Source organism: Carya illinoinensis, chromosome 11, assembly GCF_018687715.1.
Source record: "Carya illinoinensis cultivar Pawnee chromosome 11, C.illinoinensisPawnee_v1, whole genome shotgun sequence".
Taxonomy (NCBI): domain Eukaryota; kingdom Viridiplantae; phylum Streptophyta; class Magnoliopsida; order Fagales; family Juglandaceae; genus Carya; species Carya illinoinensis.
This window is the reverse complement of record NC_056762.1, coordinates 25,371,692-25,385,704: the sequence shown is the minus strand read 5'-3', so window position 1 is coordinate 25,385,704 and position 14,013 is coordinate 25,371,692. Positions and strand designations below refer to the sequence as shown.

The 14,013-nt window shown below is 37.2% G+C and overlaps 1 protein-coding gene across 11 annotated transcripts; it reads left to right on the top strand.

Annotated features, from left to right (window-relative positions):
* Positions 1–892: 892 nt before the first annotated feature.
* On the top strand, positions 893–11,438 carry LOC122282776 (formyltetrahydrofolate deformylase 1, mitochondrial). 11 transcript variants are annotated; one of them, XR_006230465.1, is made up of 10 exons: positions 898–1,185; positions 1,430–1,542; positions 1,786–1,936; positions 2,012–2,085; positions 2,171–2,330; positions 2,597–2,695; positions 2,805–2,891; positions 3,459–3,629; positions 4,545–4,672; positions 4,753–5,336. XR_006230465.1 is itself a non-coding variant. In XM_043094794.1 (9 exons), exons 1-8 carry the CDS (start codon positions 1,045–1,047, stop codon positions 3,603–3,605), a joined length of 927 nt encoding a protein of 308 aa, XP_042950728.1. In that variant the 5' UTR covers positions 895–1,044; the 3' UTR covers positions 3,606–3,629; positions 3,864–4,196. The 11 variants fall into 11 exon arrangements, 9 of the variants coding, with proteins under 9 accessions (XP_042950733.1, XP_042950728.1, XP_042950729.1 ...); XR_006230464.1 differs by having other exon boundaries at positions 4,534–4,672; XM_043094794.1 differs by lacking the exons at positions 4,545–4,672; positions 4,753–5,336 and adding an exon at positions 3,864–4,196 and having other exon boundaries at positions 895–1,185; positions 3,504–3,629.
* The last annotated feature ends 2,575 nt before the right edge of the window (positions 11,439–14,013 follow it).

Here is a 14,013-nt window from a genome sequence, read left to right as displayed (position 1 = left end):
CACACCCATAAAACTCCCTTCTGACAGGTTCTAAACCAAAACAAAATGGAGAACAAAACAAGCAAACCCATAAAAATTTTCACGCCATTACAGAGAGAACAAACGAGGATGAAAACGAGGCTTTGATTGGCAGAGAAGGCTAGGGTTTCGGCGTGAGAGAGAGAGAGACGACGACGACGAAGACAGAGCCACCAAACAGTGACGACGGCACGAGGAGGAAGGGGCACGAGGATGAAGGCGACGCTTTGATCGGCACTCGGCAGAGGAAGGTAGTTTTGGCACGAGAGAGAAACTGAAACGAAAGGGGGTGGGGGGGGGCTGAAGCTAATCGAAAACCCTATTAGAAATGGGGTGGTAATAAATCCGGGTACCGGGTTCTAAAATCGATACCCGGGTTAGATAACCCGTATCCGGACAGAATGAATCCAGATTTTGTAATACAGGTTTCGGCTCGGATTGAATCCGGGCCGAAATCCAGATCCGGAACTCGGTTTTATCCGACCCGGTTGAACAGTCCTAGATGTGTATACATGTATATATACACGTGTATTTTTTGTTTTATTTGAAAGATTTTCCTCCATTATAAATGAAGGGTAATAAAATTATCGAGGTTCCATCCTCCTTTTTTAAATAAAAAAAAAAAAAAGTTGTAACCAGCAAAAGCAATACAAATTTATAAGCATATAGACGTGCACATATATATATATACACACACGTGTGTATTTTATAATCATTATAGAACAAGCTGAGAGCCTGAGACGAGCAAATGCGACAGAAATTTGTATCTTGAATATAATATTACGTTCACAACTGACATGTTGGATAATCGAATAAAAAATTCAAACTTCTAACCGATTCGAATTAAAATTGAGTGGGGGTTATCCAGAACCCGATTGACTGGAAATGGAGCGAGCATACACCGTGTCGGCACAACGTGAGCTTCAAATTGTGAGGTAGAGCACCAAGTTTGACGTGTGGGTGCTAGTCGTTGCAGAAGCGCGAGACAGAGACCCAGAGAGATCGAGGGAAGAGTGCTGTGTTTGAATGAATCTAATCAGAAGAGTTTCCGCAACCCTCCCCCATCCTATTGGATTTGCCTTCAGATCCTTTAGATTCCCGGGTGACTCCCTCGTTTCCTCGTCCTCTTCCACTCTCACCCATGGAGTTCACGTTTTCCAGTGTCCTGTAAGTCTCAATGTCTCAACTTGTTATTCCCTTTGATTTCTGAGAAATCAAACTTCCACTGCAACTCCCGTTTACAAACTGTCATTCTCTTTCTCACTGTTTTATTGGCAATCAAATGGGAAATGATTGAGAAACCAAATGGTTTTTCTTTTTCAATCGTAATATACCCCTACTTTTTGTTATTCGATACATTTCTCTTTAAGTTTTCAGTTTCTGAGATGGAATTGAATCGTTTCTGTAATAGGATGCCGTCGGGATTGTTGCGAAGCTATCGGATTGCATAGCTAGTAGAGGTGGGAATATACTGGGCGCGGACGTTTTCGTACCTGAAAACAAGAACGTGTTCTATTCCAGAAGGTAGTTTTCTGAGTGTTTTATCATTTTGCTTGAGGTTGCATTCAAGCTAATATTCTGTCTCTTAGTTCAGTGCTTTTTGTTCAGTGGATTGCTTCTTTCGGGTATGCCAATTAGTTTGATAGAATACAGAACATAGAAAAAAAAAAGCTATAAGCTAAATGTTTATGGACACTTGATTTGAATTAACCATAGTCAAGCGGAATATTTGTGCAACATGGACTAAATGCATCTACAACTTAGCAGTGAATTTATTTTTGATCCCGTTAAATGGCCTCGGGAGCAAATGGATGAGGACTTTGTTAGGCTGTCAAAAATGTTTAATGCCATGAGATCTGTCATCCGGGTGCCGGATCGCGACTCTAGATATAATATTGCTGTCCTTGCTTCAAAGCAGGTATATGTTGTCATTTTAGTGAAAATTGAATCAATCCTATATCTCATGCATATTTAAGCTGTCTTTAGCTTTCAGGATCATTGCCTGGTTGATTTGCTACACGGATGGCAGGATGGAAGACTTCCTGTTGATATAACTTGTGTAATAAGGTTAAGTTTCAGGACTGCCACCCTTTTAATTTATCCTTTCCTCTTTGACAATGTTGATTTATCGTTGAATGCATTTTCTCAATAGTAATCATGAAAGAGGTGCGAACACCCATGTGATTCGTTTTCTCGAAAGGCATGGCATTCCTTATCATCATATACATACAACGATGCAGAACAAAAGAGAAGGGGAGATCTTGGAATTGGTTCAGAATACTCAATTTTTAGTACTTGCTAGGTACATGCAGGTAAATCAGTTTTTGTGGTTCTAGACTTTCACAGTGTTATTTTTATTTTCCATTTTCTGATTGGAAGGGTATGATTTGCCCTGTCCAACTTTTCAGTCTCCGAGGCAGTGGAAAATTAATGTAATCAATATTTTCTTCTACTCGTTCTTTTACTGGTGTTCATTTTTTCAATATGAAGACCAGAAAAAAAAAAAAGGCTCATGGAGAGATGCAAGTGAATGATCATTACAATAGTTAATATTTATGTATGATGATTATCTTCGCAGATACTTTCTGGCGATTTCTTGAAGAGTTACGGAAAGGATATAATAAACATTCACCATGGCCTTTTGCCATCATTCAAGGGTGGGAACCCATCTAAACAGGTTCGGTTATTGCCTTATCCATAGTTGATATGTTTTCTCACCTTTCCAATCATTTGTGCTTCCTTCCTAATTGTTGATTCATGCTTAACTAGCTAGATTATGCTGGCAGGCTTTTGACTCTGGAGTGAAATTGATTGGTGCAACAAGTCACTTTGTGACTGAAGAACTCGATGCAGGGCCTATTATTGAACAGATGGTGATTGCAAGATTGTTTACAGCCATTTTACCTCCATTCTTGACTATCTTCTAAAGCTTAAAGTGGTGATCCTATGATTAAACACAATAATGATTATGCTCATTATTGACTTTTTTAATATTTGACTAAATGATTTAAAATTCAAAGGTTCTTTTCTCAGTTTCTATTGAATATTCATTTCCAGAAAATTCTTTAGTGACAAATTATTATGGAACATTAACATAAAGGTGGAGAAATAAATAATGTCAGACTTCACATAATTTCCTCTGTTGTATTGCAGGACCATCATATACCATGTACTCAGCTCTATTTGTTTTTAACAAAATAGGAAAGAACATTGACTTGGAATAGGCCAATAGAGCTGCTAATTTCCGGGTTATCCATAAGCGTTTTTAGAAAGTTACTGTAATTGGTTTCTAGATCATACATACTTGCATGTCTAATAATGTTGTTATTGATTCTTTCTGTAGAATAAAAGTTGTGTTTGTTGGCTATTAGTTTTCATTATTATACATGATTGCTCTGTCCAACTCTGAAAAGCTCAAAATAATCCACTATACCTTGTAGGTTGAGAGAGTTTCCCACAGAGATAACATGCAGAGTTTTGTGCAGAAATCAGAGAACCTCGAGAAACAATGCCTTGCAAAGGCTATGAAATCATATTGTGAGCTGCGAGTGCTACCTTACGAGCAAAACAGGACTGTCGTGTTTTGAAGGGAAGGATCTGAAGTGCAAATTGTATGTATATTCTGTTTTTCATTTTAATCGTTTACACAACATAGTTTCTCACAGTTCTATATTTTCTTTTCTGGGCCACAGTTTTGTAATTGTAATAACATGTAGAAAAATTCAAAATTTAACGCGTAAACTTCAAAGCTTTTATTTTTAAATGAAACATGAATTCAAAGAAAATTTTGGAAGACTATTATTTGACGAGTGTCATGCTTCCATAATTTTTTCCTTTTTTTTTAGGGGCGGCCCCGCTGGTGGGGGTGGTGTTCTATATAGAATTATATTGCTATTTGCTACTTTGTTTTCGGTGTTTGGGCATCACATCAGTTCCTTTCAAATTTCCCCATTGCGAAAAGAAGTGCAAAGGGCACTAGGTGTTGTCAGACAATACTTCAGAGGATTTTCTACGTAGAGAGCCTAAATATTTAAATGAGTTTGTTGAGTTTCATTGTGTTCAGATAGTTTTGTTTGATTTAGCAGCCCTGCCAAGCTGGCAAGAAACCGGGCCAATTTTATTTATTTATCGTTAAACTACAACTAATCTTAATATTTATAAGGTGTGTTTTTGTCAAAGAGGAAATCGATATCCATGTTTATAGTTGAGGTTTGCAATTAATGTGACTTCGATGGTAGGGTTCTATTTTTCTGATCATTTTTTAGTTAAAACTTAATAATAAGAGATTGAAAATGACTTGACTTTGTAGCTCCTCTCAAGTAAAGCAGAAGATCCCTTTATCTCCCACTCCCTTTTTCTTTTTCTTTTTCTTTTTCATCCATTAGGGTCCATTTCTATTGCATGCTTGATATTGGTGGGAGATTGAGAGACAATCTTCTGCATTTGCTCCCCTAAAATCAAAACTCCTTAATGAGATTATATTTACTTGTGAAAGCATCTCTACAAACATTGCAGATATTTTGTAGAATATCTGGAATCACATATCTTGGCCTTTCGTTGGGTGCTCATTACAAATCGATATCCATTTGGAATGATGTCCTAGAAAAGACGGAGTGGAAACTTGCTAGTTGGAAGCAGATGTACTTATCCAAAGGTGGTAGAATCACACTCATTAAAAGTACCCTATCCAACAAACTGACTTATTTCCTCTCTTTGTTTCCACTTCCATTATAGGTAGCTTACGACATGGAGAAAATATAAAGCGGGATTTCCTATGGGGAGGCATGAATGATGAGTTCAAATTTCATTTGGTAAATGGGCCACCATTTGATCCCCAACTTATCAAGGAGGCTTGGGTAACCAAAATTTGCAACTTTTTAATAAGGCGTTGTTGGTTAAATGGCTATAGCGATATCCCCTAGAACATGGAGCTTTGTGGATATCAGTTTTAAATTCAAAGTATGGTAGAGTATGGGGAGGTTGGTGCTCGAATGAGGTAAGTGGATCCTATGGAATGGGGCTCTGGAAGCACATAAGACTTAGATGGAATATATTTTCTAGTTTTATCCATTTTGAGGTAGTTGACGGGTTTTGTATCAAATTCTGACATGACATATGGTGTGGTGATAGGGCACTTAAGGAAGCCTATCCAGACTTCTTGGGTATGAAGCCTCAATCGCATACCTCCTTCATTATTTTAATGACACCCCGTAATAGAATATGTCACATTCTTTAGAGTTGTCCAAGATTGGGAAGTTGATGCAATCTTTGAATACAAACTTTCTTGGCACCCCTCGGCGAAAGGGAAGTTTACAGTACGTTCCTTCTACCAATCCATCTCCAAGCGTAATGCAAATCCATTTCCATGTAAGAGCATTCGGAAGGCAAAGGCCCCTTTGAAGACATCATGTTTTGCATGGACAACTTCTGTGGGGAATATTTGCACTATTGACAACCTAAGAAAACATCATATCATAGTATTGGATTAGTGTTGCATGTGTAAAAAGAGTGGAGAATCTGTCGATCATCTACTTATGCATTGTAAAATGGCCATGACTTTGTTTCTTACTTTTCTCAAAAAAAAAAAAAAAAAATTGCCATGACTTTGTGGAACGAATTTTTTACTCGGGTGGGTGTAGCTTGGGCGATGCCAAGAAGGGTGATTGACCTCTTAGTTTCATGGAGAGATCTTTAAGGCACTTATCAAATTGTTGCAATTTGGAAAATGGTTCTTATATGTCTATGGTGGTGCATTTAGAGGATGAGGAATGAGCAAAACTTTAAAGATTGTTAGCAGTCATTGGATGAACTTAGAATTTTATTTTTTAACATCTTGTTCCAATGGTCGATCGTAATTGATTTTAAAGGCATGACCATTCATGAATTTCATGTATCACTATTACATCACTCCTAGACATTGCTCTTGTATATGACCTGTGTACTTGAGCTTTGCATATTCTTATGATCAATACAAATTTATTTACCGATTAAAAAAGAAGAAGAATGTGATTCCTCAAGAAAAATTAGAAGCTTGTTGAGATAGATTTGTAGCCCCTACCCTCCCACTTCTCTCTTCTTCCCCTCATCACCATTAACCTTAGTTTTCAGTCAACCATTCTCCTTTCTTTGGTCTTTTTTTCCGGTGTTTAGGGTGTCTTTTCATTTTCATAGAATGAAGTTTGTAGTCTCGATTTGCTACCCTCTAGACACTGCCAGACCCTAAGTGCCAACTAAATCACCTACCCTCACCATCCACTTTCTGATGACAATAGAATTGTCCCCAAATGACGAGCATTTGAGCCACAAGCGCCATCATTTCCTATGCGTGCGGATCTCACACACCATCATTTCCTTATCCCGAAATACCACAAAACCCCTATACCATTCCCTTCAACAACTCTCTCTTTCAAAAGCCCTCATGTGTCATCCCCTTATGCTCTGCATCTCCATTGCATTACCAACCACCCACCCATCGCCACCTACTCATTGGTGCTTGTGATACATCCACTAACGACCATCACTCGCTACTACTACTACTACTAGTTACCTACCTCTCGTAACTCTTCTGGTGCATTAGATTTTAGTTTTTTATGTTTTTTTTTTTTGTTTTATTTGTGTCTTTCTGTAGGTATTCAAAAGCTTCATCTACATCATCACGGTGTCCAACATTCCCCTCACTTAAATCCACCTAGGCTCTAGCCTCTCTAGTAGTGCTTAGGATGTGGGACTGTAGATGTAATATCTGCTCCTTCTTTCTTCTTCTTTTTTATGAGCCTCAACTTACGTGCTGAGCTTCGGTCTGTGTGCCGAGCTTCGATCTACTTGTTGAGCCTCGATCTATGTGATGAGCTTTGGACAACGCGTTGAGCCTCGTCTAACGTGTCGAGCTTCGATGTACGTGCTAAGCCCTATCCTAAGCATTGTACCTCGATGGCATATTCTGAAAGTTATTCAGTGGATTTCAAAGTAAGATATATATTTTAATACTTACAGATATTTTAAATATTATGGAAATATCTATAGAAGATATTTCAGTATTATTAGATAAGCTTGTTTTAATGTAGCACAATTATAATATTTTAATGAGCTCTAAAAATATTATAATTGTGGATAATTACTTATATTAAATATTGTAGTTGTTTTAAAATATTAAGAGGTTTAACTTACGTTGAAAATTCTCATTTAATTTAAATGGTTTTATCTTTTTTGAGTAATTAACGATACTTTATCATTTTAAATAATGATGAAGAAATATTATTTTATAAACTTTAGTTTATAAAATAATATTCTATCTTAATTCCTCTCAGTGTTTTATTTAACTGTTTTATTAAAGCGTTTTCAAATCAGTGTTTAAACTCATCGTTAGATCGTTTTGAGGATCCCAAAGCGTAGTAATGGGATTAAATACCCAGGCCCTTCTCTTTTCCTCCTCACTTTTTCTCTTTTTTTTTTCTTCTCTCTCTCTCTTCGCATGCATGTCTAGCCTGTGCATTGTTCTTCTACACCGTTCGGTTTGCACTCCTAGCAGGTGCCACCTCCAGCCACCATGCCCCACCTCCCACACCGGCATGATCCTCCCCCACCAGCGACCAGTACCTCACGGGTGGTGAGCTTTAACGGCAACCTCTTCTCCCCCTTTCTCCTTCCAAGCAAATGGGTTTTACACCCATTTTCTCCTCCTTGAGCCACCATACATGGCCAAAACAGCCACCAAGCACCACCAATGGATTCACCACGTCATGGGCTTCCTCCCCATGTCCTTCTTTTCCTCTAACTCCCTCTCTTTCTCCGATGGGTCTCTATAGCCTTAGTTTCGGTTGCACCACCGTACGCCGTCGTACACGGTTACCCACAGTGTTTCACCACCACCATCCGTTCCTCTTATCACCACAACCTTTCCCAAGAAATTTCATGCCCAACGGAGCTTTGTACAGCTCTCACTCTCCCTCACTCTTCAAGGCTGTATTTCACTTCTAGAGGCCGATCTGCCGCCGTGAGCCACCGTATGGCCACCACCTCGCCACCACAGCTCCACCACATCTTCCTCTATCTTTCCCTAGCTTTTCATGAAGTTCTATGGCCTTCATCCACATCAAGCAAACTCCTAGCATTTCATATTCACTGTTCACGGCGTGATGCAGCCGTGCTCTGCCACCTTTGACCACCACAAGCCTTTCCAAGACCACACCTAGCTATTCTCAGCCCAAACTGCCACTTTATGTGGTGGACAGCCATCGTACACGGTGTTACCGCCACGTACGCTCCTTCGACGTATGATTGTGACGAGCAGCGAGTGACGCACGGGTTATTCCGTCGATGGTATAACCCTCTATCCCTAGTTATTTATATTTATAGTAGTTGATTGGTTGGATTATAGACTGTGTAGTTAGTATTTGTAGAGTTCACTGCGTAATTGTAAAGTGAAGTGGGGTTGTGAAATGTTGGGCTTGATTGTGTAGTATTGTGGATTGTGCTGTGAAGTGGGCATGAGATAGATGCCGTAGTTGTAATACGGCGTGATGTATGAAGAGAGTACGCGTGGAGTTTATGCTGTGTAGTGCAGCGACGCGTCGTGTGAAGTGCGTTGTAGTGATGTGTGGTGTAGAATGAAGGGAGTGCGCGTGGAGCGTACTCTGTGTTGTATGGCGATGCACCATGTGATGTGCGTCGTGATAATAGGTGTTGTAGCGAAAGGAGTACGCGTGACTCGTACTCCATGTCGCGTAGTGATGTACCGTGAGACGTGTATCGCAGTGATGTTTGTCATAGTGTGGATGGAAGAGAGTTCATGTAAGTGTACTTTATATTATGTCGTGATACACCGGATGGCGTGTCACGAAGGGTTGGATGGTGTAGCAGAGAAGCGTGGAATGTATGGTGTAGCGTCGGGAAACCGTGTAATAGTGTCCCGAAATAGTGGCGATATGGTTGTAGTTCAAGATAACGGATGTTGCCTTGAGGCTGACTTGAGGCTAACTTGTGGCTGAAGGTATGTGTGAAGTGGTGAAAAAGGTATCAGAGAGTGCATTGGAAGCATGATGGGCATCGTGCTGTTATTAAGGAGTATTTCTTGAGCTGCATAGTGTGACAGATGTGCATTTTTGGATGCAGTCCTCTTGTTAAGTGGCGAGAACTGTGTAATAATGTCCTGAAGCATTGGTGATGTGGCCTGAAGTCCGGGGTGACGGGTGTCACCTTGGGCTTGATTATGGCTAAGAGTATAAGCAAATAGTGAAAAAGTATCAGAGCGTGCAACAGAAGCATGATAGGTATCGTGACATGACTCGAGATTAGTCTCGAACTACTTGATGTGATAGAGGTGCATTTGTAGATGCAATCCTCTCCTATCAAGTGTTGTGATGAACTTGTACAGGGTCAGGAAGTAGGAAGAGTCCTATCGACCTGGTTTGAGCAAGTTGGTATTCGAGTATGAAGCTTGTTTATACAAGCGGGCGTTTATTGGATTTATAAGTTGTTCTTAGGTGATAAAAGGGGATAAGATACAGGTGTCTCTGGTGAGACATGTGTACCAGACAGATTTACCATATGTAATGGGTAATCTGTCCTGATCATGATTACATGGTGTTTTAGCCCCAAAGTTGGCTTGAATTCATGTAACTTGAGTGGATGGAAATGAAGAATTAGTATGGGCTAGGATACGTGAAGGTAGTAATGGGTAAGTTGTCTAAGGTTGGGACGCATGACTCTGTTGGTCGGAATCATGCGTCAGATTGTGGAAATAGAAGAATGAGATGGAGGTCTTAGTGTCTTAACCCTAAGGTGAATCACGGGGGTTCAGTTTAAGGAATAAAACTCCGAAAGTTTTAGCATAATAAATGGCACGTAAGAGTCTAGGGATGGACAGAGAGTGTTCCAAGTGAGGCATAGTTCTATTTTTAGAATAGTTATTTATGCATTAGATAGATGATGATATAAGGTTATGTGTATGCATGTAGGTTGCCATCTGATACACACATGAATGGACTGCATGGATTGAGTATGGCATGAAGTCCAGTAAGTATTACGTTCATACTCTTCTAGAGTTTTCTTTATTGAAATGAAGAAGAAGATGAAAGCTTTTCTTTAAAAGGAAAACAAAACTTTTCTCCACGAGACACGTTTTACGAAAGAAAAAGAACGAAACGTAAGTTTTCAAGTATAAGTATGTAACAGCCTTCCTTGGCAGCCCCTTTTTATGCACCCAAAGTATGTACATTTATGCATGTGAATGGATGTTATAAGTAGTACGTATTGTATGTATGTTCACGAAAAGGAAACGAAACGAAGCTTTAAAAGACGTAAGAACCGTTAAGGAATGTAAGTACTGAAACTGAAAAGAAAGAAAGAAAACAAATTTTTTTAAATAACTCTCTCTCCTAAAAAATAACTCTTTCTTGACAACTTTTCTTAAAATAAAAGAAACAAAACTATTTTCTCTCTCTTAAAAGAAGAGAAAACTTTTTTTAAAACGACTTTTACAAAATAAAGGAGAGAAAACCCTTTTTATTAATTAAACTTTTATGTATTGTCAGAACTGAAGAACCGTAAGAACTGTAAGAAACGTAAGAACTGAAATGAAAGAACGGATTGTAAAGGAAAGGAAAGAACTGTAAAGGAATGAACGAACTGAATGTATGATGTATGAAAATACGTAAGGGCCACATGGACTGGAATGGAAATGGTACCAAATGAATGGATTGAACGGGGCATATTGCAATGCCGGGTAAGTAATACTGGTAGTGCACCCTGACGGAATGGATTCCCAACTTGCGGCCACGGGCAGAATTAGGTCTAAAAGACCGTTAACCCTAGCACATGAGGTGTAACAGTGTGCAATGGCCAATGAAAGTGAAAAGAAAAAATAGATGCATGTTAAGAAAGGATGCATGTATGTGTGTATGGACAGTATCCATGAACGTAAGTAAGAAAAGATGAACGCAGGAATGTATGTATGTATGTATGCATGAATGTACGTAGAAAGATAAATGCATGAAAAGACTCTTCAAGAAATGAAGGCAGCGATGAGTGGGGAACTGTTTTAAAGAAGAAAGCATGTTTTAAAGAAAAACCCCACCTCGTAGCATTTTTAAATGAAAAGAAAGACGAATGCATGCTAAGTACGATATGTATGTATGGAATGATAAGTGCATGACTGAAAATCTATGTTATTATATTTTAACTATATGAAGTAATGCTTACAAGTTATCAACTCATTTTAATTTTTATGTGTGCCCTCCCAGGCACAAGATGAGCATGACAGGTCAAGCGGGGCACAGCCAAATGGGAAGAGCATTAAGGCATAGGCAAGATGTTTTATATTGAAAACTTTAATTATGGAATTTAATGTTTTTCGCTGAAATCTCTTAATTAAGAAAATGAATTTTATTTATAGCATGGAATCTTTTGTATCCTGGCATGAATGGAAAAGAAATTGAAAAGGAATTGTAATTCCCGTCAATTTTTATCAAAATCGTTATGAAAAGGACCCACCATAAGGACAGGCGTTACAGTAGATCCTCAACTATAGACTTGATGCAGCTGAACTCATTGCCCGACTATCGTCCTATTGAGGGAACCTCCCGCAATAGATGATTCAATGTAATCCATTGATTGGATAACTTCAGCAATTGCTACTATGGTAGTAGATGATAGGATTGACAACAACCACATGTCTCAATTTGTTTTTTATATCTTGCACTCTATCTACTGCTTTGGGATGATTGTCAGGGAACCCACCCTTTCCTAATGTATCACTTCCTTTTATTATTATTAATGAGATTATCTTGCTCAAAAAAAAAAAAAAATCTTCAAAGAATCTTATAAAGTATACTTTAAGCCTACTATTACACCATTAACCCATAAGGAAAACATGATTTTTTTTTTTTTTTTGAAATCCTTAGAAGTTGGCTCAAGCTCCGATGAGAATGTTTGAGAATTGTTATGAGATGTATTGCTTATTCGATATTGGAAAAGGGTAGAATAATATTTGAGTAAATTTTTTTTTGAAAAATAGTTTTGTATTGTAAAAAGATATATGAATATAATTTTTTAAGAGTAGTTTTTGTTTGGACATTTGGAAAAAATTGTTTTGTTTGGATAAATTATGTGTTGAAAAGTTGAAATAGTGTATTTTTCAGATCTGAAGATGTTTGGTTTGAAATTTTCAAATATATTAAGAACTTTTGAAAAAACTATTGGTAACCAAAAAAGGACGACCTTGTTTGGTTACACATATAAGATAAAATGATAAATATGTGAATAGTAGTAAAATGATTTGAGTTAAAATTTTTATGGGATTTTGGAAAATGAGAGAGAAAAAGCTGGATAAAAAAATTATAAAATTAAAATAGGGTTAGAATATAATTTTTTAATATTAATTTTATTTTTAGATTTGAAAAGGTTGAACTGTTCACAAATTACTTATGTAATGATTAAATGAAAAAGTTAAGAATTTAGAAGTTTGAAAAAGCTGTAATACTCATGTAATGATTAGATGAAAAAGTTAAAAATTTGAAATTAAAAAATATTTGTGTTTAAATGATATTTGAATGTTGAGATAAGATGGAATGATTTGAAAAGTTTGTACAACCAAGCAAGTACTAAGTCTTAAAGACAATGCTTCCATCATATTTAAAGTTCGCCTTAGGGCATGAATATTTTCAAGAGGCAGCATTATTCCATGGGTGAAAAATAAATGATTTACTCTATCAATATCATGGGGTGTGCTACATATGTCTGGGATTTTAATTAGGTAAAACATATGTTCCGTTTACATGGTTTCCGAAGTTCCTCTTTATCAAAAGAAATCAAGACTTTAATTTTACATGGTCTCCGTTCACATATGTCAACCAAATGTGCCCATTCATATATTTTAATTTTTTTTTCTTAATGGTTAAGGAAGTGATTATAAGTGAATTTGTATTTTTTTTAATCTTTCTTAATGGTTAAGGATATTTAAAAAATACTTAAAAGATTAAAAAAAAAAAAAAAAAAGAAACCATTTACACTTCTCTGCACCCTAACATTAACCTTCTTTTCTTCAGTTCCCATTTGGATAGGACCTAGTAAAAATCAAGATTTTACACCAGAGCTTGGCAGGCTAGTCTTACATCTTTCTTCAGAAAATCAAGGTGCAACTGATTATTTATTCTAAAAAGAGCATTCCATTATCCATATACTTTTTTCCCCAACTCAAACTATGGATGGATGAAAGTTCTTCCACTTGCCAAAGATAATCCAAATATGACAATTTGAACTTTTCCATGCTTTTGCCACAGTGCTACAATCAAAATTACACTAAAATCCATTAAGATTTTAGTTTTATAACTCTTTCGAGACCTTAAAATTTTTCTTTGCCTTGTGAATCTTCAAGATCTTTAGTGGATTCCTAGAGCTTTTATATTTAGCAGGTCTCAAATGCGGAATCTCTTGGACCCCTTGCTAGTGACGGGAGACTTTGTTGGATCTTGTATAAAATCTGAAAAACACTTAGATCTCTAGTCAAATCTGTGTAGAAATCTAACAAAAAGAGCATACATGTAGTCATTGGAGAGAAGAGAGTAGTGGTATTGTCTTCCATGTTCAAGATTCACTTTCTAGAAAACAAAACTCACAATAATGAAATGTGTAGAGTAGAGAAGATGAATCTAAAGTGGAGACTATGACCTATATATAATAATTTGAATTCCAATTTTTCCCATCATAAAACAATGGAATCGCATATGTCCTTAATAGGTTTTTACACATGAATTGGGTCTGTATCACTTTTTGCTCATGACCTCACCAAAAGCTTTTTGGTCAGGTCTCTACACGTGAATTGGGCCTGTATCACTTTTTGGTAAGGTTCTTAATAGAGATGTATCAATAGCCCAGTTATGTCACTTTATTGATAACATTTATTGGGTCTTACAAACATTATCCAAATCTTATATTTGGAAATTATACAATATAAGATTCCTAATCTATTTAGCTCTATTAATTTAAATTATTCTAAAA